Source organism: Dasypus novemcinctus, chromosome X (assembly GCF_030445035.2).
Source record: "Dasypus novemcinctus isolate mDasNov1 chromosome X, mDasNov1.1.hap2, whole genome shotgun sequence".
In the NCBI taxonomy this organism is placed as follows: domain Eukaryota; kingdom Metazoa; phylum Chordata; class Mammalia; order Cingulata; family Dasypodidae; genus Dasypus; species Dasypus novemcinctus.
This window is the reverse complement of record NC_080704.1, coordinates 47333829-47358093: the sequence shown is the minus strand read 5'-3', so window position 1 is coordinate 47358093 and position 24265 is coordinate 47333829. Positions and strand designations below refer to the sequence as shown.

At 46.1% G+C, this 24265-nt stretch overlaps 1 protein-coding gene across 1 annotated transcript; it reads right to left on the bottom strand.

The window, feature by feature from the left end:
- Positions 1 to 4303: 4303 nt before the first annotated feature.
- Positions 4304 to 22082, bottom strand: NYX (nyctalopin). The gene is made up of 3 exons (XM_004461030.5): positions 21879 to 22082; positions 8661 to 8875; positions 4304 to 7829 (listed from the first exon to the last, which is right to left on the bottom strand). Exons 2-3 carry the CDS (start codon positions 8737 to 8739, stop codon positions 6448 to 6450), a joined length of 1461 nt encoding a protein of 486 aa, XP_004461087.1. The 5' UTR covers positions 8740 to 8875; positions 21879 to 22082; the 3' UTR covers positions 4304 to 6447.
- Positions 22083 to 24265: the final 2183 nt, after the last annotated feature.

Sequence of the window (24265 nt, the reverse complement as noted above, 5' to 3'; positions counted from 1 at the left end):
TACTGGGTGCTTTGATGATAGGTATCGCTGCAAGACACCAAGAAGGTCATTCAAAGACATTCTCATTAGCTTTTTAAATGGAACAGCCATTAGTGCTCCCTGGGCCTCTGCAGAAGCTCACTGTGGGAGCCCAGTGCTCATTAGCCACCTCTTCTGCACATACCACTTTACCCAGCATTTTCAGGCCAATGAAAGAGCACCTCAATTAGAACTCCGAATGGCCCAGGTAATTTTTTAAACTTCCCGTCTTACTTCTTTGGATGTAAACAGGGTATAAATAGGTCAAGTTCACTCTTTGGTGGTGGTGTGGGAACATGAATTGGCTAGAATAATAATCAGCAAATGAAAGGGGGGTCCCGCACTTTACTTCCAACCCTACACTCCTTGAAAACAAATAAGAAACCAAACTGATCTCAAATATACATGATTGTGGCCCCCCCCCCCCCAGTGAGAGATATATTTTTATATTGTTACCCACTTGGCACCCACTCACACACTCACACTTGGTCACATGCATATATAACTGAAGCCAAAGCCAAATGAATCCATGAGACTTAGAGAGTTAAAATATTCAAGGTAAAAGAAAAATTGTAAAGTTTAATGAAATAATGCTCTTCCTATGACCTCTGATGCATGCTGAAATTTTCCCATCTATTTTGTTATTGTTATTTTTCAATGCTAGTTGCAACTAGCGACACCATGACCCACTAGAGGACAACAAGTGACCCATGAGTGGGCCTGAGCCATGTGGTAATGTAAGCCCATGGAACTCCTGCTAGGCCACTGGAAACCACAAAGACAAGACCTCCATGTCTCAGTCAGTATGGCTGTGAACAAAACCTCTTTTTCTCCTCTCAGGGTCAGTTGTATAAAAGTCAGCAAAATTTCAAGGGAACTCCCATTAATATTGCAAATGTTTGTCTGAGTGCTTCTCAATGTTCTCTGACTGGAACACAAAGAGAAGGAATCTAAGTGACATTCATTCAGGAACTGAGGTCAGCTTAGGAGCCACAATGGGGGCCATGTGTCACTTCGGCCTGGCACCCCTGGCCACTGGGAAGCAGATGCCAAAGTGGTGTTTGAGGTCAGGTGCTGTGCATGTCAGGGAGAGGAGAATCTGACAGAAGACTCCTTTTCAAATGAGCCAGCACCTTTGAGTATGTATGGAGGTGGGCAAGTAGGGGAGGAGGCAGGAAGTAGTGACCCAGCTGTGACTGCTGTTTAAAACCCAAAACTCTGTCCCCCTTCTTTCCTGACAATAGTGACCACAAGGCCCATGCTGGACCATCACCCAGGAGAGCCGGTAGATGCAGAGACATTCTTGGGCACACGGTGGGCCGGGCAGAGATGTTGCTCTCAGACTTTTGGAACCCAGAGAACTCATTTAAAGTCTCACAAGCAGACTTGAGTGGGCCTATGGGAAAGACTGTCCTTTGCCCTGTGAAACCTCATGCCCAGAGCAAATGGAAAGCCAGGGCCCTTGGGGGGAAAACCTGAACAGAGTCTCAGATGGAGAAGTTACGAATTCTGTTGGATGATATAAAAAGGAAGTATCTTTCCAAATAAAAACATTGGCCTACGTGGAATGCTTCAAAAGGAGGGAGAGCGCTGTATCTTTTTTATCAGAGCAATGCTTCTGGGACTCCTGGATATCGGGGCTTCTTTAGAGAGAAATGTTACTTTACTCTGGGCAACTTTGGGCTCACTGGTGCTCTCTGAATTATCTTTTGTTCTTCTGAAGCTCTCAGCCGGGATTTTGAGGCAATTGAGTCAAAGAAGGGGCTGGAGGCAAGCAGGCAGAGGATCTGGACTTGATGTGCCCTTTGGCTCCGATGGGATCACAACACTAGACAGTGTGTGCTATCTTATAGGAAGTGCTGCAGAGGACCAGGTGGCACCACTATGCCATGAGGTGGCACTTCTCGCGTGGGGTTGCAGAGGTGGGCCTTGGACTGGGGGACAGGAAAAAGTCCTCCCTGCTCGAGATTGGTCTCAGAAACATAGGGAGGCCTGGGCGCTTCAGTGTGGGGGTAGGGAAGGGAGTTAAGCCAGCCCAATCGCCGGGTCCCAGAGCGGGGTTTGGGCCTGGGGGGCTGCCAACACCGTGGCCACCAGTCATCCGATGTCCATCCTTACTTACTTGTCTTCTGTTTTACCCAAATGTCCACTTCTTGGCTTGTTGTTCTTTTCAGTATTCTGAAGGATTAAGGGGGTGAGGGTGGAGGAGGGGACCAACAGCTGAGGACAGCTGTGCGTGGCAGACAGCATCCTCTAGAGGGCAGCATTGGGGCGGTCTGTTCCCCATCCTCCTGAAACACCCAGGGGTCCCTCTGGGAAATAGCCGGAGGACTTTCTGAGAGGAATTACTGTCCGGGAACCAACCTTCTGTGAATTTGAATATTGTAATTTGACTACTTGCATAGAAAACATTTTGCAAAGGTTTGAAAACAGGAAGCTTTTGTCTACCTTTTCTCTCCCCCTTTCTAAGAAGAGTCAAGACAATGAGGTCGTAGCATTCCAATTGCCTAGAGCAAATGGTGTGTGCAGGAAGCCTAGCTGCGGTCCTGTGAGACAAGAGAAAGCCCGGGGCTAGTGGAGCTCAGCCATGCTTCCCCTCAAGTCTCTATTTACTGACTGTCTTGAAAGTCAGGGTTTGCGTCTATCAGGTTGTTGTAGAATTTGAGAGAGGTTCCATTATTTGAGTATAGAAAGGCCGGGACTCAGGAATGATTTTGAGAAGGAAAAACGGTTTATTGATGGCCGGTGGGACTCGGGAGCTTTCTGTTTCAATCCCAAACCCCGAACAAGAATTTTGGAGTTCTTTTTATGCAGAGAGGAAGGCTCAAATGGTTCTTTGTTTCAGTCTCAATAGGCTTGAATTAGCATATATCTTCCACATCCTAGGTAAGTTTTTAGCATGGACTTCATACATTCCAGATAACCTTTTAGCACATTTGGTTTGCATTTTCCCTGAATATTTAAAGTTTATAGAGTTTGCATTGCTAAACTGTTTCCTGGGACTGAAGTCGTTGCCATGGTTACCAAGGGCAGGGCTGCAGCCTCTCACCATCACACACCCACAAGTCAGGACAGAGATTAGGTTATCTCCGAAGAGACAAAGAGCCTCCCAACCATTGCCCACATCAAGGTGAGCCACTGGTGCTTTGGAGCCCTCCTCTCCTGGACACAAGGGAGGCCCATGGTTCCCTATCTCTGTGAAGTTAAGTTTGGCAGCGTCTTTGCAGGCCAAGGAAACGTGAGAAGCAACGTGTATCACATCTGGGTGGCAGCATTTAGGAGTGATGCATGATTCTGCCAAGCTCTCCTTTTCTGCTGTGCCAAACCCTGAGCCTCGTGTTTGGAGAGCACTGTCTTAAGATGGTGGGATTCTTCATCAGTCTGGGCCACTGAATGAATATAATGAGCAAAAAGCCACTAAGGAGCCACACTGGGCATGTAGCCTGAGCAAGAAATAAGCCCTCAGCAACCCCCTGGGGTTTGAGGGTTGTTTGTTACCACAGCATAACATGGGCCATCCTGACTGGTACACATAGTTTTGCTTAGCAGAATCCATGGCACTTGCTACTTCCCTAAGGCACTAAATAGCCCATCTTAGGGTGGAAGATTTAATAGACTCCAAAATGGAAACTCTTTACTCCCCGTTCTCTCATGAGCTCTCATAATGGCAATAATTCGCCAGGATCTCATTCCAGACACCTCTGGATCTGTCTGGCAGTTTTGTAGCTCCCACGTTCCCAGAATTCTACTGGGTTGGTTAAATCTATAAAAATCTGTCTCCCTGGAGGCTATTTCAATGTTGATACTTGTTCAAAAACATCCAGCCAAACAAACGTTCATTAAAAAGCTGGCCATCTAACAGACCAGGCAGAACTGGAGCCGCATTTTGAGGCTGACTCTCACAAACCTGCTCCAAATTAAAGGAAGGACTTTCCTCTCAGGGCATCATTTTGTTCCTCAGTAACCCAGGCTGCATGTCTGGGCTGTGGACTCCCATGGTTACCCAAATGCAGCGATTTGTTCTCCAGGCTTCTCGTGATCCTCACTCAGTTGCCATGGCCACAACACACAGTTGGAACAAACAACCTTTCTGACTTCATCTGATTTTCTCATATGAAAAGGGACACATTTGGAGCATGAATTCACTTAGAAACATTAAAATCCATGGGAAGATTTAGTGTTTTGAGGAATGCAATAAAATGAAAACAATCTACAACTTAAGAACTTCATTTTCAGCCCACAGTAAAAAGAGAAAAACTGCTTAAAAATCATTTTGACAACAGTGGAAATTTCAATATAGAGTGTATTTTAAATAAGAGTATTCTGTGAATGATACACTTCCTGATTTTGATAATGGTTTTGTGGATAAGAGAATGTCCTCATTCTTAGGAAACACACACCAAGATATTTAGGGGCTGAAGCATCATGATGTCTGCAACTAACGCAAACTGTTAAAAAATAATAATAATACGGAGAGAGAGAGAAAGAAAGCAAATATGGTAAAACGTTAACAACTCAAGAACCTAGGGGAATGGCCCGAGTGTTTGTTGTACTTATTCCCGCAGCTTTTCTGTAGCTTTTGGAATTTTTCAAAATAAAAAGTTAAAAAAATGAAACCCACGCATGCCTCAGTCCTTTAGACTTTTTAAACCACAACCCAAATAAAATAGAAAATGTACATAGTAACCCAGTACACAACATTCATACATGTATAACTCAAACACATATAAAGAAATTTTACAAAGCAATACCTATCCTTATAATATTACATGTGTTGCTCTGTTGACTTTTCTACTCTAGTCTATCATATTTTATAAGATGTTGGTCGGGACCCATTAAATTGACTACATGACCACTTACGGTCACAACCCATTTGAAAACTCCTGCCCTCTGGGGTGCTTTCTGCAACATTTTTAATACTAAACCTGGAGACAAAGAAGTATGGTCACCAAGAAGAACTGACCGCTCAGTGTACCCTGAATCCGCGCAGGCTTTGCGAAATGACCTCTTTACATGCAGAGAGGGGAACTTAGGACATGAAGATTACAGATTTCCAGGATGGTGACGAATGCAGCCATCACTGCCCATGGTGTGAGGAACAGCCAGAGCAGGTATTTAGCTGGCACCTTTCCTGACTGGTTTGCCTTGTGATCTGCCATGAGCTGTGCTTGTTGCTGTGCCTGCTGTGCCCAGCTCACGCAGAGGTGGGCCCGGGGAAGAAGGCAGAGCCAGCGTTTGAGAAGCAGCCTGCAAAGTCTACCCCTGCAGCAGGGCCAAAAGAGTTGCCAGTCCTGAGGTTGACAGAACAACGTCTGATCAGCAACCCTGAGAAGGGCTGGTTTGTTAGGGCCCCAGGGGTGGCTCTCAGACACAGCCCACCCAGAGGCCATGCCCGCTGGCTGCAGGGGCTAGTCTGGCAGTCAGGCCTGGGGACACACTCCCACCCTGGAAAAATCGCTCAGCCCCACTTCCCATAAACTGGCTGCACCCTTCCCTCCTGGCTGTTAGTAAGCCCCAAAGTGTGTAGCCCATAATAATGACCATACCTAACAGGATCATCAAAGCTGGAGACTCCCTGCCATGGTAAATTAGCATTTCTGTGTCCTCTGGACACTCCTCCCACAAAACACTGAGAAAAAGGGATTTGGTGGCCGCCCTGGAGATTCACAATGCATTTAGTATATGAAAGGCTCTGAAAAGTCCTGCAGTAGAAAAACCTGTTTAACCATTTTATTTGTTTTAGGATTTTATAAGCATATTTGTCCACGCCCCCCCCCATCCCCTTCTATTTCCCTATCCTGCCATAAAGGTTCCTAGGAATAATTGCGGAGTAAATGAAATGGATCTTTGTTTCAAAGCCTCATTACACACCTCTTAACACATCTCAGGCTCCAGGATCCATGGCCACTCCCTTGCTCTAAGTCCTAACTGCCATCCCCTTTAATTCATTTCCTGTCCACCTTCCTGGGTGTCAGGGTTTCCAGGCGCCTGGGGAAGGGATAGGAGCATTGTGGTAGAAAACAAAGGGATTGGGCTTAATGGGTTACCCAGCCAGGAGATTTTGCACAGTTCTTAGTACTTTGCGAACCGACTGACTCTAATTCAGGCATTGTGGGCACTGTTGCCTGGAAGATTGTTTCCAATTCCTAGCCTTCCACCAGCGGGTCCATGTTTATTCTTGCTTCTCTTTTCCCATCGATGCCCCTGGAACATGCACAGAAATCCATACCCCTCCCCCGACATCCCCGTAACATATCCCAGGGTTCTTCTCCTCCTAGGGCCATCTCTGGAGGCAAACTGTCCCTTCCATCCTCCACTGGCATCCCCATCCTATCCCCTCTCCCCCCACCAAAAACACCCCAGCAGGCCAAAGCAGTTTGCACCACTCCAGTGTGGCAGGGTCGGTCTATGTGTGGGCCAAAACACCAATTATAGGGCCCAACCTAGCAGGTGACAAGAGCAGAGGAGGAAGGAAGTCTTGAGGTCCAAGCCTCTCTCCCCCCGGGAGGGGAGGCCACCAGACACCGAGGTGTTGGCCGGACTCCCAGTGGTGTTGGCTGCCTCCCCCACCCGGGCCCTTGGGGCCAGCAGCTTGGAGAGAAGGCTGCTAAACCTGCTGATGGTGGTGGCCACTGGCTCTGGGGTCGGGCTTGGACTGGCCATGGTGAGGTTTTGCTCCTCGGGGTCCACACACAGACCGCCGGGGGAGCGCCCAAAGTCCACCTGGCTGAGATCCAGGCCGACCACGGAGCCGGGGGAAGCGCAGCGCACGTCGGCGACGAGCCCGGAGCTCTCCATCCAGTCCCGCAGCCACTCCAGGCGGCAGTCGCAGCGCCAAGGGTTCCGGAAGAGAAAGAGGCGGCCCAGGAAGAAGCCGGGCTGGAAGGCGGCCCCGGCGAGCACGGCGAGGTGGTTGCCGTTGAGATGCAGGGCGAGGAGGCCCGAGAGGTTCTGGAAGGCGCCCTCCTCCACGAAGACGATGCGGTTGCGGTCCAGGTAGAGCAGCTCGAGCTCCTCCAAGTCGGCGAACCAGGCGCGCGCCACGCGGCCCAGCACGTTGCCGCCCAGGTTGAGCGTGCGCAGGCGGCGCAGGCCGCGGAAGGCGTCGGCGGGCAGCGCGCGCAACGCGTTGTCGTTGAGCAGCAGGTGCTCCAGGGCGCCGCAGTCGCGGAAGGCGCCGCCGTGCACGGCGCGGACGCGGTTGGCCTGCAGGCTGAGCGAGCGCAGGCGCCGCAGGCCCTGCAGCGAGCTGGAGGCCACGGCCTCGATGCGGCCGCGCTCCAGCTGCGCGTGCGTCAGGTTGGCCAGGCCGCGCAGCGCGCCGGGCACGCGGCGGAACAGGTTGTCGAAGGCGGCGAGCTCGCGCAGGGCGGGCAGCTCGGCCAGCAGGCGCTCGGGCACGCTGAAGAGGCGGCAGGCGGCCAGGTCGAGGCGGCGCAGGCGGCCGAGCGCGGCGAAGGTGCGCGCGTGCAGGTAGCGGAGGTCGCCGTTGTGCGCCAGGCGCAGCTCGGCCAGGCGCGGCAGGCCCTTGAAGGCGCCGGGCGTGATGAAGGACAGGTTGTTGTGGCGCAGCGACAGGCGGCGCAGCGATGGCAGCGTGCCGAAGGCCCGCTCGCCCAGCAGGCGCAGGCCGTTCCGGTCCAAGTCGATGGAGGCCGCCTCCCACGGGAACTCGACCGGCACCCGCAGGAGGCCCGCGCGGTCGCAGTGCACCGCGCAGCCGCGCTCCGTGCTGCTGCAGGCGCAGGAGGCCGGGCAGGCGCGCACGCAGGCCTCGGTGGCGCGGGCGCTGGGCAGGCTGAGGACCACGGCTGGGGATGAGGAGTGGTGGGGGTGGAGGAGGACAGGGAGGCGGGAGAGGAGAAAAGACAAAAGTGGAGCAACGGTCAGCCAAAGGGTCGCCCCAGGTAAATGCCTACCAGGACCGTGGCAGGATGCAGGGTCCTCATCCAAGTGGCCCCAATGCGCTTTCCTACCGTAACTGCTCTCATACCTCCTGCATGGCCACGTCCTCCACACGGCCTCTTCCCACATCCAGGGCCTTAAACGGGTTTCTCGGCCTGAAACGCGTCCCCCACCCCTCACCCCCCACTCCCCACCCTTTGCTTTCTGGTTATCTTAATTGGCAAGACTCAGCTCTAATCCTGGCATCTGAGCCCCTTCTCAACTCCCTCCTGCCTGTATTCATCACGTGTGTGCTAGAATGCGGCTACAGGGTTTGTTTGCCCGGATGTGGAGAATTTATACTCCATTCCTGTGCGGTACAGTGCGCAACACCTGTGGCTATTGAGCATATGAAATGTGGCTAGGTGGAAGTGAGATGTGCTGTAAGAGCTACTGTAGTCCCTTCTACTATAAGAATTACATTCTTGAAAAACCCCATTGGGAAAATTAAGCGATCATGGAAAAGGGAGAATTAGGAAGCAGGAGGTTGACAAGGAACCTGTGAAAAGCCTTATCAATCCTTTTGTTTTCCTTTAACAGTCACTAAAATTAAGCCATAAGGACAACACACTAAATAAACCATCGATGACATCTTACACATCTCAAAAAAATAATTGTGGACCCTGAATAATTTCATTCACCAGGCCCTTACTCTCTAGAAACTTGTTTACATTGTCATGGGAAAGAAAGGTACTTACAAATTAATTGTTTTCTGAGCATGTCAATGGAGGATAAGATGAAGACTTCAAAAGTCCCCCCTCCCCAGCAGAATGGCATGGCCTGTTACACTGTGAAAGCCAGAGACCCCAAGCCCAGCCTTGAGGACCAGTGGAAAAGGCCGTGTGATAGATGCACCATTTGTAGTTTCTGGTCAGGAGTAGCTCACAGATGGAGTGCATGCAACCTGAAGTTCCTGCAGAGGAGCAAAAAGGTATGCAGTCTTAAGCCTGCTCACTGTTTCATAATTTCTACCTCTCCCTATTAGTACTCCCAAATTCTTAGCAAACACACCCATCCCATTATTCAGTCCCTTCCACTGTGTACCCCTTACCCTGCCTTGCCTCTCCAAGCCCGGTAGGAACCTAAAAGTGTGGCCACAAAGGGGTGTGGAGAAGACACTTGTTGCTGCCTCTATAGGTTTGCTCAGCTTCCAGTATCTTTTCAGTCAATATGTTGTGGACACTTCATATTTTCTCAGTTGCTGGGAAGGGGATTCAGCCTTTTCCAACTTGGCTGCAAAATGCTCAGTCCTTTGAGCAACGCTTCATTTGTAAACTGTAGCTAGTTCAACATTCTGATGTTGAAGAGGCTTGATTACGCTTTTCCTTCCCTCTCCCTAAAAACGGTGAGATAGACAAGAAGCTTCCAGCAAGGTTCTTGGCCCCGGTGCTGACTTGGCTGTGAACAGGGCCACTGCTGGACTGGGAAGATACCCTGTTAAGAAGACAGGGCCAAAACTGTAACTTTAACTCCAGGCTTCACCTGGACAGAGACAGAACCTTTTTCTACCAACTCTTCCAATTGCGTCAAGTAGAAGGAGTCAGATTTCCTCACAAATAATCCTTCATTCTACTCTCTTTTCTAATTAAGAAAAGTGCACGATCAACCATATGACTCATGTTAACATCCCACAGAAGCTAACATTGGGTCGGGTACACTGTAGGCTCAATAAACATTTGCAGAATTAAATGGAATTGATGCCTTCCTTTGTGAGGATTCCTGCTGGAAGATGTCCTTTATTTTAAAATCCCTTTTGTCAATGAATTCATGGGGTTATAACAGACAGGATATATCCAATTTGCTTGTATAATGCAAGAGATCAAAAATATAGCTACAGGGAAGTGGACTTGGCCCAATGGATAGGGCATCTGCCTACCACATGGGAGGTCTGTGGTTCAAACCCCGTGGTCCTTGACCCATGTGCAGCTGGCCCATGTGCAGTGCTGATGCGTGCAAGGAGTGCTGTGCCACGCAGAGGTGTCCCTCGCATAGGGGAGCCCCACACACAAGGAGTGCGCCCCGTAAGGAGAGCCACCCAGTGCGAGAAAAGTGCAGTCTGCCCAGGAGTGGCGCTGCACACACGGAGAGCTGATGCAGCAAGATGACACAACAAAAAGAGACACAGATTCCCAGTGCTGCTGACAAGAATATAAGTGGACACAGAAGAACACACAGCGAATCAACACAGAGAACAGACAACTGGGGGGGGGGGGGCAGGGAAGAGGAGAGAAATAAATAAAAAATCTTTTAAAATATATATATATATATATAACTGCCAATCTTTAAAAAACACATGCAAGAGGGATAGGAAGGAAGCTTTTCATTGTATATCCCTTTTTATCTTTTAAATTTTGAACCATGTGAATGTATTACCAATTCAAAAATTATATTAAGCTAAAATTTATTTTAAAAAATAAAAAGCACTCAAACTATGTTGTCACTATTATTAGAGAACTATTTTCAAGCCTCTGAAATTTTGATAAGCTTTAGGAACAATAAGTAATTGACTGGATTATTGAGTGAAATTTTAATGAAATTGAGTATATTCTCAGACAACCAAATTCCAGTTTTGGTTTATCCACTATGAAGACTAAGAATATACTTAGTGCACCGGAAAAGCAGGGGCACCAAAACTTTTTTCTTTTAAAATAATAATTTGGGAAGTGGATGTGACTCAAGTAATAGAGCTTCTGCCTACCATATGGGAGGACATGGGTTCAATCCCTGGGCCTCCTGGTGAAAAAGAAGAAGAGAAAGCATGTCCGTGTGGCAAACCAGTGCCTGTGTGAGTGCTCGCGTGGTAAGCCAGTGCCCATGTGAGTGCCAGTGCAGTGAGCCAGTGCCCCACGCAAGTGAGTCATGCAGCAAGATGATAACGTATCAAAAGAGAGACAAGGGGAGAGTCAAAGTGAAGTGCAGCAGAAACCAGGAACTGAGGTGACACTGTTGTGGAATTTAAGAGAAGTTTAATTATTTGAGTATAGAGAGGCCAGGATTCAGTAATGATTTTGAGAAGGAAAAATGGTTTATTGACGGCCGGCCGGACTCGGGAGCTTTTAGTTTGAATCCCGAGCCCTGAACAAGATTTTCAAACGTCTTTTATACAGAGAGGAAAGGCCAAATGGTCCCTTTGTTTCAGTTCTCAATAGGCTTCAATTAGCATATATTTTCCACATCTTAGGTAAGCTTTTAGCATGGACTCCAGACATTCTAGATAAGCCTTTAGCACATTTGGTTTTTGCATTTCTCCTAAATACTTAAAGTTTATAGCCCCCGCATTGTTAAACATTTCCTGGGACTGGAGCCGCTGCCAGTCCCCAAGCGCAGGACTGCAGCCCCCCACCGTTCCACACCCACAAGTCAAACAACTTAGTTATCTCTGAAGAGACAAAGAGCCCTCCACCCATAGCCCACATCAACACGATTGACAAGGAACCTCTCTCCCCATCAGAGGTCTTCAGGATTGAATCCTGGTGAATCCTAGAGAAGAGAAAATGAGAAGACAACACAGATAGCAAAAACAGCAGGGCAGGAGGAGGGGAAGGGGGGAAATAAATAAATTCTTTTAAAAATAATAATAGTGTATTTTGGGTGAGTTCTGCTTGCAGAAATGGCCGAGCAGCATGTATCAGACTAACATTCCTGCTTATAACTGTTGTAAACTCTAGACAATATATATTTTTTAATGGCAGCAACCAAAACAGTCAACCAAAATGGACACAGCTCTTGAAAGAAAAGAAGCAACCTAGGTGAGATCCACATTTAACTGACTTTTCCTCTCAGGGAATTTTTAAGTTCACACAGCACATGGGGAGTAGAGCTCAAGCATCAAACAACAGTCTGAATAGGCTGACAAGTTAGAGGTCAGAGTTTGTAGCTGTCACAGTGGCTAGAAGTGGAGGAGGGAAACCATGAGCATGAGGGCGCCACAAAAAGGAAGTCCCAGAATCAGCATACAGAGTCCTCTTAAATCCTTGGTCAAGTCCTAAAGTGCACATGCATGGGATGATGCCAAGGAGCCCAAGGGGAAAGCAGGACTGCAAGCCAAAAGAGCAGAATAGAGATACCTACAATTTCCCAATGATAGAAGACAAGAGTTCAACGTCCACCAAGTTAGAGAGGCTTGTAAAATATCTTAGGCTTTCTAACTGAAACTCTATGAGGGCGATGCATGAGGAGTAAAGGTCATTTTCCAGAATCAAGGGTAAGACTGAAATAGACCTACCCTAACAAAGCCAGTAATTTAATTGGCTGCCAGAATAAATTCGGCACTCTTTAAGGGAAGAGAAGAGAATCCAGAGGTTCTACAATGACTGTTGATAATACCCAGTGTACAATCAGATAATACTAGACAAGAAGCAGCAAAATAAGACACTAATCAAGAAGAAAAGAGTTAGAAGCCAACAGTCCAACAGCACAGATGTTGGAACAAGGATTTATTGTAAAGCTGTTAAAGAACCGTATTGATACTGGGGAAGCTTGGGTTTAGGGTTTGTTAAGGAATTTACAGTAAAGGATGGATATAATGGGTGAAGAGATGGGGAATTTGAATTTCAGAACTCTAAAAATGAGCCAAATGGAAATCCTAGCAATGAAAAAATACAATATATAAAATTTTTAAAAATCATTGAATAAGATTAGACACTGCAGAAGAAAAGATCCATGAACAGGTCAATAGAAAGTACCCAGATTTAAGCACAGAAAAAAGATTGGAAAAAAATAATCAGAGCCTCCACTTCCTGTAGGACAGTATCAAGCCATTATACTAACATATACATATTTAGTATCCCAGAAGGAGAGAAGAGAGTATGGTAGAAAAATATTTGAAGACAGTTGTCAAAATTTTACTAAAAACAAAAAGCTTAGCAAACCCCAAATAACAACACACACACACACACATCCCTAGGCACACACAGTTTTGACCCTGTAGTCAAACCGCTCAAAACCAAAGAGAAAACTCCTAAAATCATCCAACGAAAAAAGATGCAGTACATAGAAGAGAAAAACACTGAAAACGCCTGACGTCTAAGAAACAATGGAGTCTGTGAGACAATGAAATATCTTTAGAGTGCTGAAAGAAAAGCAAAATCTGGCAACCTAGAATTCTATATCCCATGAACATATCTTCAGAAATGAAGACAAAACAGAGATACTTTCAGGCAAATGAAAGCTGAGAAAATCCATCTCCAGCAGATCTGCACAAAAAGAAATGCTAAAGGAGATCCTTCAACCTGAGGGGAAATGATACTAAATGAAAATTGAATCAACAGGAAGGGATGAAGAGCAATAGAAATGGTAAATTTGTCACTAATGATGAAAGACCGTGGAGCGGGTATAGCTCAGTGGTTGAGAGAAAGCTTTGCATGTACAAGATCCTGGGTTCAATTTCCGGTACCTCCAAAAAAAAGAAAAAGACTATGCTTTTCTCACTTTAAATTGTTTAACAGTTGCTTATTTAAAACAAAAGCAAGAATTGAAGTTTATAATGTATGTAAATGAAAAGTATATAACAATAGCATGGAGCATAAGGGAGGTAAATGGAATAATGCTCTTATGAGGATATTACATTATACACAAAGCAGCATAAGATTAATTCAAAGTAGACCGTGATCAAAAAGATAGAGCTAGCTTAAAAATCCAATAGAGGAAAGTGGATTTGGCCCAACGGATAGGGCGTCCACTGACTACATGGGAGGTCCAAGGTTCAAACCCAGGACCTCCTTGACCCATGTGATGAGCTGGCCCACGCGCAGTGCTGATGCGCACAAGGAGTGCTGTGCCATGCAGGGGTGTCCCCCGCGTAGGGGTGCGCTCCTTAAGGAGAGCCGCCCAGCGCAAAAAAGTGCAGCCTGCCCAGGAGTGGGGCCGCATACACAGAGAGCTGATGCAGCAAGATGATGCAGCAAAATGAGACACAGATTCTGGGTGCCACTGACACAAGTGGACACAGAAGAACACACAGCAAATGGACACAGAGAGCAGACAACTGGGGGGGGCGGGGAAGGGGAGAGAAATAAATAAAAAAAATAAATCTCAAAAAAAATCCAATAGAGGAGATAGAATAGAAATACTAAAAAATACTCAACCTAAAAGAATGCTGCTCAAATGAAATCACGTTCATGAGTTCCTTTTGCTTGTATAACAGCCAACTTTTAATACATGTTTGCTCAGGACTAGGCTCGCTACGTACACTATTTCATTTAATAAAACAACTCTGCAAAGTCAGTATTATTCTCCCCCTCCTCACAAAAGAGGAAACTAAGGTTCAGGGTGGTTAACTGACACTAACCTCTGTCTTTCCATTATACTGTCCTATCTCCCACCCCACATGGCTTTCCAAGCTTACATTTATTTAACTATAAACCGAATGGCCTGCACTTCCTGATCTTTGAGGGCCCTTCTGGCTTTCATTTTTTCGTGGTTCAACAGCAGCTGTTGTTAACCACTGCCTCTAAGAAAAAATAGCCCACCCGTAGCCCCATGTGCCTTTGCCACCTTCTCCCAGCCACAGCTGTTCGAGCCATGGGTGAACACAACCTAAGCAGGGCTCATCCGATTCATTCTTTCTCCATGAAAATGGAATAGGCGCCAAGAGCCTGAGCCAGTGAGATCATGTGAGTGCTTGGACTAAAGGACTGTATACCAAAACCATGCGCAGTTCAAAGTTATGAAGGATTAGGAGCCAAGGTGAGGAAGCTGGTGAGCATAAAGAGGAATAGATCTGCTGTGAGAATCACAGACCCAGAGATCAGGCAGCCCAAGGAGAGAGAGGCAGAAGCCTCTGGCCGGCTCAGTAGTTCCCATAAAGCCCTGAAAGGGCTGTTTCTGTGACATTTCCCTGTTTCCATTACAGAAATCCACTTATCCACACAGGTGGTTTGAGGGGATTTCTGGTTCTTGCATCCAAATCACCTCTGACTCATGTGGACATCTTGTACCTTTTCTGGCTCCCCAGCACCTTTGAAGCACTCTTTCTACATTTAGGGATTTGCTACATTGTAAGTCCTGCCTCCACAAGAAAGCAGCCAGAAGCTCTCTTTCCCAGCAGCCAGGCAAGGACCATTTTCTGGCAAGAATGGTGGCAGAGGCATTCAGGCTAGCATAGGGGAATGTCTGACACCCAGCATGATTCACACGAGCTACCATGTGTGCCCATCGCTTTGGGGTCTTTGCTGGAGCTACTCGACCCTAGGGTTTAGGCATTGCTCCCAGTTGTGTAGCCTCCAATCAGGAAGCCTCTTATTCTTAAATAAACACCTTCTCTGCTTCCATGACCTAGAGTGGGTTCTATTGTTTGCAACAAGAATCCTGACCAACATCCCGAATGAGAGGTACTCCTTTCATCTCTCTAGTACCATTTCCCTCCTCCAGCCCCTACCCTGAAGAACTTTGACAGAAAAACAAGACCCAACTGTGGGATCAGTCTGTCCCCCTCAACCAAAAGGAAACTCCTTGCCAGGGAGCAGAAACTCGTTGACAAGTAATATATAAAATTGAGTTATTGAAAATTATCTAAGACATTCCTGATTTTTCCAAATCCAAATGAAAAATGGCCTCTCCCAGAATCGGCAGTGATCATTCCAAAAACAAATCTCCTTGGCTGTCCAGAGCCACAGGAATACCTTGGCCAGGAAAACACTTACCAAATGAAAATGCAAATTACACTTTGTGAGAAGGTCAGACTCAATTGGCAGTTGCTTAGCTATTTCTCTTCTCACAGCGGTATTCTTGGGAAGGATCTATATGGAAATCTGAAAAAGGCTTCAGTGGTTTTTTTCCCAGTATGAGGCAGGGAGGGGAAGGTGAGAAATTCAACAGGACTGGCCCCTGTTCAGCCAGCCTCTGTCGTAGCTCCAGGATTCATACATGAGGCTTTCCAGAGCATTCATTGTTGAAACCACTCACCCTGAGGACCCAGCCTCAACCTAGTTCTCTTATAATCTCTGAGGACACTGCCTGTCATCTCTGCTCTCTCATGCTCCTTCCTCCCTTCCTCCCTTCCTCCCTTCCTCCCTTCCCTTCCTTCCCTTCCTTCCTTCCTCTATCTCCCTGTCTCTTTCTTTCCCTTAGACAACCTCTCTGAACCTCAGTTCTCTCTCATCTGTAACATGTGGACAGTTGTGAGGAACAGATGAGTTGTAACGCTTGAAACAGCTATGAATGCACTGGGCAAAGCTAATAGTGGACTTCAGAAGCCACTGTTGTCGCAGGATTAAATTTCATCAAGGGACCAGTCCTTTGAAGACCATGTGGAAATCTGCCCAAGAGTGAAAAGCAAGACACCAAGTGTCAGACAATTGAAGTTATATTACTGCAAATAGACTGTAGTGAAGAGTCTAGAAGGATTCTCTACCTTGGCTGTACATTAGAGTCACCTGGGGAGCTTTTTAAAATTTTTTTCTTTTGTTTTTTTCTTTAGGAGATACCAGGGATTAAACCCAGGACCTCATATGTGGGAAGCAAGTACTCAACCACTTGAGCTACATCCACTCCCCAATGAGAGTTGGTTTCTTCATTTGTTTTGTTGTTAGGAGGTACAGGAGGATTAAACTCCCGACCTCATACAGGGGAGGCAGGCACTCAACCACTTGATCTATATCAGCTGCCCCCTTGGGAGCTTTCAAAATTCTCAGTGCCAGAAGCCAGTCCAGCTACATCAGAAACTTGTTTTTTGTTTTGTTTTGTTTTGTTTTAAAGATTTATTTTTTATTTATTTCTCTCCCCCTCCCCCCCCCCCCCAGTTGTCTGCTCTCTGTGTCCATTCGCTGTGTGTTCTTCTGTGACTGCTTCTATCCTTATTGGCGGCACCGGGAATCTGTGTTTCTTTTTGTTGCGTCATCTTGTTGTGTCATCTCTCCGTGTGTGCGGCGCCATTCCTGGGCAGGCTGCACTTTCCTTCGCACTGGGCGCCTCTCCTTATGGGGCGCACTCCTTGCGCGTGGGGCTCCCCTACGTGGGGGACACCCCTGCGTGGCAGGGCACTCCTTGTGCTCATCAGCACTGCACATGGGCCAGTTCCACACGGGTCAAGGAGGCCCAGGGTTTGAACCGCGGACCTCCCATGTGGTAGGCGAACACTCTATCCATTGGGCCAAGTCAGCTTCCCAGAATCTTGTTTTTTTAAACTCTGCAGGTGATTCCAATATGCAGCCAAGGTCAGAAACCACCTGTGGAACAACTTTATAAAAATGGGATTCACCCACATAGTATAAAATGTTACACAGTGTCCCCGAATCTGGGCAAACACCAGAAATGTGTCCTGGCTTTTATGTTCTGGTGGGCTGTACTGACAGCCCATGACCTGCAAGGAGGCCACTCCGGCCAGGCTCAGATGCCACATAGGAAAGTCTTAATGCAGACCAAGTGAGGAGTTTCTTGTTCATAGGGCCTCAGCTTTTTAAATATGTGTTTTTCTCCCTTGAGGTCTGCTAGAGAACAGTTACTCATGGAGTTTCCAACCACAGATCGTTTGGCATGTTTCTTCATTCTCATCATTTGAAAAGAACTTGCGCCTCATGAAACCAAAATAGCAAGGGAAAATATGGTCAATTTTCTGTTTTCAGCAAAATCTATTCAGCCTTTTTGGCTCTAGAAGTTATTCTCCACCCCCTCCCAGCAACTGTTACCCAACTGCTCCTCAGGCCAAGGCCCAAGGCTGGATTTTCAGGACAAAACTGGCCAGAGGGACTAGAAATTCAGTGGTGGAAAGCATCCCATGGCTTCAGACTTCACCGTTAACCCAGTACTTGCTTTTCACTCCATTCGGTACCTTTTGTGACAAGAAAGAAAGGGTCATTGATTCCAGCTGCAGCTTTGCTGGCTAGTGGAAGTTGTGGGGGTACAGAAATCAACTTTATGCCTCAGACTTTGTAGAACTCAAGCATGGAGAGCTGTCCCATCTGAGTAGAATGCAAGGCCTCAGAAAAGGCCTCCTTGGCTTCAGTATTGATAATCGCCCCAAACTGGAAACAACTGAAATGTCCAACGCTAGGATAATGGCTAAAGAAACTGGTACACCCATACAAGGAAAGGCTTCTCAGCAATCGAAAAGAAGGAACTGCTACACACAGTCACATCAGTGGATCTCACAAACACTGCCAGACACTCCACAGTGCCTGACTCTCCACAGGGAGGGATTTCTTTTAGGGTACAGCTGCCCTCTCCTTCCAATCTTCTTTTTAAATTTTTAAATAAAATTTATTGATGTATAATTTGCATACATCAGAATGTACCCACTTCAATTGTACAGTAAGTTCTGACAAATACATACATCCCTGTAACCATCACCCCAAACAAAATTTAGAGCCTTTCCACCATCAAGAAAATTTCCTCATGTCCCTTTGGTGCCAGTCTCCTCCCCACCTCTGGCTCCAGGCAACCACTGATCTGCTTTCTGAACTATAGATCAGTTTTGTCTGTTCCAGAACTTCATATAAATGAAATGAAGGGAAGCAGACTTGGCCCAGTGGTTAGGGCGTCTGTCTACCACATGAGAGGTCCACAGTTCAAACCCCGGGCCTCCTTGACCAGTGTGGAGCTGGCCCATGTGCAGTGCTGATGCGCGCAAGGAGTGCCCTGCCACGCAGGGGTGTCCCCCGCGTAGGGGAGCCCCACGCGCAAGGAGAGCCGGCCCAGCGGGAAAGAAAGTGCAGCCTGCCCAGGAATGGCGCCGCACACACGGAGAGCTGACACAACAAGATGACGCAACAAAAAGAAACAGATTCCCATGCCGCTGACAACAGAAGCGGACAAATAAGAACACGCAGCAAATGGACACAGAGAGCAGACAACGGGAGGGGGGGGGAGAAAGGGAGAGAAATAAATAAAATAAATCTTTTTTTAAAAATCAGGCATCATTATAAAAAAAAATCAAATGTACTCCTGTGTGTCTGGCTTCTTTTGATCAACATTCTAGCTAGCTGTGAGAATCATCCATGTTGTTGCAAATATCAGTAGATCAGTCCTTTTCATTACTGAGTAGTATTCCACTGTATGTCTATACTGCAATTTGTCTATCCATTCACCTGTTTGATGAGCTTTTGGATTGCTTCCAGTTTTAGCCTATTATGAATAAAGCTGATAAAAAGATTTGGGTGCAAGTCTTTTTGTGGACACATTTTCATTTCCTATGTATCTTTGTAGCAGGACTGCTTGGTCATGTAGTAAGTACATGTTTAAGTTTTTAAGAAGCAGCCAAACAGGTCTCTGAAGGGGCTGTACCATTTTACAGTCCCACCAGCAGAATATGAGAGTTCCAGTTGCTTCACATCCTCACACACACTTGGTGTTGGTCAGTTTTTAAATTTTTTTTATTTTAGCCCTTCTAATAGGTTGGGTAGTGGTATCTCACAATTTTAATTTCCTAAGGCCTTTGTTTAAAATACAAGTCTTACCCACTTAGAAGAATACCTAATACCTAGTATAAATGAATGTGTCAGACTGAGTAACACCTCGCAAGGTCACTTCATGCATTCAACAGACCACCCCTTATTAAGCGCCTACTATGCCCTGGGCTCTAATAAATAATAAATAAAACTCAAACCCTGATCACCTTTAAAAGCTAACTGAGAGCAAGCCAGATTGCTGTAAAGCAGGGCTTCTTAACAAGGGGTTTGTGAGCTTGAACTGAAATTTTTTTAAAAAAGCATTATTCTTATGGGGACATGTTGATGCGGGTGTGATATATTTATTAAATAATACACAGTAGAGTGTGGACTTAGTAAGGTGTCCATGGTTCTCACCTGACTGGCAAAGGGGTCCGTGGAACAAAAAAGGTTAAGAAGCCCGGCTGTAAAGCAAGTGAAGGAATTCAGATCTTATGCTGGGGACAGCTGGAAGACCCTGAAGGGGTTAATATGGGCGGTGTGGTGGGAGGAATTGGCACTTAGAACACAAGGAGAGGCCTTAGCAGCCAGCTGGAGAACATTTCTGCTTCAGTCTTGCCCTAAATTTACCCTTCTGTGAGCCACGTCTGATTCCACCAAGGCCTGGCTTTTTGAGGCTCATTTGGCCGCTTTTTCTAGCCAAGGAGATGGAGGATAAGCCCCGCCTCCTTTTCGGGAACAGGCTGTCCGTATTGCTTGTGACTTGTAGGCAGAATGATATCGGCTGTGCCGCTAGAGTGTGTCTTAAAGTGAAGCACCAGGGGATGGAGAGACGGTCATTAATTTTAAGTGCATCTATTGTTAGCAGATGATGTCACCGCTGAGCTCTCCAACCGGTCACAAGAAGACTGAATGTGTTTCGGGTTTCTGTTTTGCAGTATGCGGGCCGCAAATGCTGTCTGCATTGGATGATGAGCTGTAGCTCTTTGGAGCTTCTAGGCAGCACGATTAAAATAATACTGGCCCTTGGAAGCAAACATTCTGTCCCAATGAGTCAATCAACTTCATATCCTTTCTAGGTAGGCTAAAATGGCAAGGAGCTGGCAGTTCATAATTATATAAATGTCAACTTCTGTCCTTTGGAGGCTCCCCAATGTAAAAAGTCAGATCCTATTTATCATAGAGATCCCTGTACCTTGTTCTAATGTTTTTTTTTCTTATTTATTGAGTTTCCCAGAATAAGTTTCTCAGGGCCAAAGACCATGCAGTTTTATCCCACATAATATCCCTTGAGCATATTGAAGGTTCACAGTGTATACCTGTTGAGTGATCAAATAGAGCATTTCTACTTTTCGAAAAGGTAGAATAAAGACTAAGAAGTTATATCACTACCAATTTAGAATTATCTATCTAAATAATATCAGCACTGCATGCAAAGGTTATTACACAGATAGTCATAACCTCAAATAATTAAATTCACCCAAGGGTCAGAAAAACAGGTTCTTTGTGTCGAGTCATTTACTAAGGAACTTAATAAAATTTTCCCTTGGACTATCTCAGTCAGATTCGAGCAGCTGGAGCTGGAGAATTAGGGAAATCATTTCTGATGTGTCTTCTTTATTAAATACTATGTAACAACAGGATAAAAAAAACTGTGGAAAAAGTTTTAAACTATCCTTAATCCTACAATTTGAATATATCTTTCATTTTTTTCTTCTTTCTTTAGGAAGATGGGTTAAGGGAATTTTTCTTTTTTAAGCGAAATGAGCTTAAGATAATGTGACTGGAAAGCCACTGTCTTTTTAGGGGGATGACACCAGGGAATTCATCTCTGAAATTAGAATAAGAAAATCAGCAGGAGGAATATTTTTTATATTTGATCCAGTAATTCTGTTTATAAGGATCCACACCACCTGCTGTTTTCTCACCACCTCCATCCTCTCCCCCACACTCACATTTTCATTGAAACCTAATGGTGAGAACTACTGTCTATGGGGAGCCATTTGAAAACCTGGCTCCTAGGGCAGAAGCCCTGTACTGACCAAGGCTCTTCCCCCAGGTTCCCAGTCCCAGCACCCACTGGCAGGCTGCTTCTGCTGCGGGCACAGAAGGAGTGGCCTCTGATGACTCACCATGCAGAAGCAGGACCAGCATCCCGACGGCCTTTCCCACACCTGGTGGCTTAGAACCACCCACCCGTGGGATCCCTACTGGAGGAGAGAAAGCACAGGTCACCGGCTGCCCTAGAGGGTTCCCCCTTGAGAACCAGGACACTTGAACTCCCTCCCAGCTCCTCCAAACTTCCTCCTTTCTGCCCTGCCTTTTTTTTTTTTTTTTTTTTTTTTTTTTCCTTTCTTCACACTCACTCTCCTCCATGCTCTGGGGTGCTGGGCTAAAAGAAACCGGTAAGAACAACCATACAGAAGCTTCCTCCAAACGGACAGCTTAGATCTATTTGGAATCCCTTCATCAGGCTAAAACCCTAAGGGCAACTCAGATGGAATCGCTGACGACTCAGCCAGGAAATGGGCAGAGAAGAAACCTCGGCAGAAAAACATCAGTGACTAGTCCCCAGTAGTAAATGTTGCTTACCATCCGGCTCCTCCTCTGAGGTGCCCTTCGGCTCCCTCAGCTCGTCCATCTCCCAAGCTTGGCAGCCACAGGCACTAAAAAGTGGTCGGACCGAGAAGGAAACGTGGGGTGGGGCAACGCGTGAAGAGGAAGAGCTGCTTGTGCAGGTTCGAGCGCTTATTTTTCTTTTCCCAGATTTAATGGCAGGAAAATCCTCGGTATCAGCTGAGGATTAACAGAACTGAAAGAATGTGTCTGCCCTTCGAATCACCAAAGCCAGTGACAGATTTTGCTGACACACCAATCGGCTGTATCCCAGGCCTCGGCCACGCTGACCCTCCTCACCCCCTCCATCTGCCTGGCCCCTTTCTCTCCTTAAAACCTCACCCAACCCTGCCCCTTCCCAGCCCACCCCCAAACAAAATGCAGCCAGAAATTGGCATTCTGCCACCCAAATAGCATTATCTAGCATTTTCCAACAAGGGCATGTTATATAACTTGATAGGACAACTTAAAATAATTATGTTCTCCGGAAATGCAGGCTGCTGGTTTCTTTTCTTTGGAGGGACAGTGATCCAAAAACAGATTGTGGAACAGTGCCCTTCCACTATACTATGGCTGGGGAATCCACTTTTGGAGTTGGGGCTGTGTTAGCCATGGCCCAAGGCAGCCTATTTGTGAGCCATTTGCAGAATCAGACTGAGGTTTCTCAAACCCAGCAAAACCCAGTTTGGGACTGTAGCAGTTTGGTATTATTGATGAATTCCAAAAAGAAATATTGGATTATGTTTGGAAACTGGTCTTTTCCTCTGGGCATATTAGATTACATTGGATTCAGGGGTTTACTTGATTAAATAATGATTAAGGCTTTGATTGGGCCATGTCAGTAGGATGGCAAGTCCCTACCCCCTTGGTGAGTGGGGACTCACAGAGAAAATGACATGGCAGAATAGTTGGAGATTTTTGAGCTGGAGCCCCAGGAAGTAAGTACACAGAGGAGCTTGGTCATGAGGAAAGAGAAAAGGCCCCGGGAGTAGAAACAAGCCATTTGTCTGATAGTCTACAGCTGGCCTTGTGGAGATACCAGAGGAGCTGAGCCCAGAGAGAGGTAAGCCCTGGGAAGAGAGGAGCCCAGGAAGCCTGAACCCTGGCAGATGTTGGCAGCCATCTTGCCCCAATATGTGGCAATAGACTTGGGTGAGAGAAGTAACTTACTATTTTATGGCCTGGTAACTGCAAGCTCCTACCCCAAATAAATACCCTTTATAAAAGCCAACAGATTTCTGGTATTTTGCATCAGCACTCCTTTGGCTGACTAATATAGGGAGCTTGGTGCTCAAAGTGTGGTCCGTGGGCCAGCAGCAGCAGCAGCCTGGTATCAGCATCTTCATTTTAATAAGATCCCCAGGGAAATCCTGTGCCAGTTAAAGTTTGGGACTCACTAGTTTAAGGGGGTTTTGAGGAGGCCACTTCCTTTTTATTTATGTTTTCATTTCTGTAGTTGTTTGGGATATTTATTTTTTAACATATACTTTTTTATTTTTTAAAAAAGATAGTTAGATTACATAAACGTTACATAAAAAATATAGGGGATTCCCATATGCCCGCTCCCAACCCTTCCCATACTTTCCCACATTAACAACATCCTTCATTAGTGTGGTACATTTGTTACAATTGATGAACACATTTTGGTACATTGCCACTAAGCATGGATTATAGTTAACATTGTAGTTTACACTCTCTTCTGCATAATTTTGTAAGTTGTGGTAGGATATATAATGGCCTGGATCTATCATTGCAGTGTCATTCAGGACAATTCCCAAGGCCCAAAAATGTCCCCATATTACACCTGTTTTTTCCTCTCCCTGCCCTCAGAACCTCCAGTGGCCACTGCCTCCACATCAATGATAACAGTTCTTCCATTGCTAGAATCACAATTAGTCTATACTATAATACCAGTAAGTAGAATCCTGAGGATTCTGGGATGGTGATGCCCACTCCACCTCTAATTGAGAGGGGGCTTAGATGGGATAGGTATTAAATATTATCTTTTCTAAGCTTATTTTCTGTGTCTTTAATTTTCTCTCCAATCTCTTGTCATTTTTTCATTTTTATTTTTAAATGTATTTTTATTGAAATATATCATTCGTACATGAACATACATAAACAATAATTATAGTAAAAATTGTGAACTTACAAAATAAACAAGCATAACATCATACAGGGGTCCTATACATCACCAGTCCACCAACACCTGGCATTGTTGTGAAACATTTGTTACAAACTATGCAAAAGCATGGTCAAAATATTACTATTGACTGTAGTCCATATCTTACATTTGGTGTATTTTTCCCCCAACCCACCCTATTTTTTTTAATATGGTTTTATTATAGAGGTTGTGAACTTAC

Excerpts from the sequence above, each read along its gene's own strand:
- NYX (XM_004461030.5), bottom strand. The coding sequence starts at position 8,739 with ATGCCATTCTGCTGGGGAGGGGGGACTTTTGAAGTCTTCATCTTATCC. Across the intron at positions 7,830-8,660 it reads GCTCAGAAAACAATTAATTT|CCGTGGTCCTCAGCCTGCCC; the intron begins GTAAGTACCTTT and ends CCTCATCCCCAG.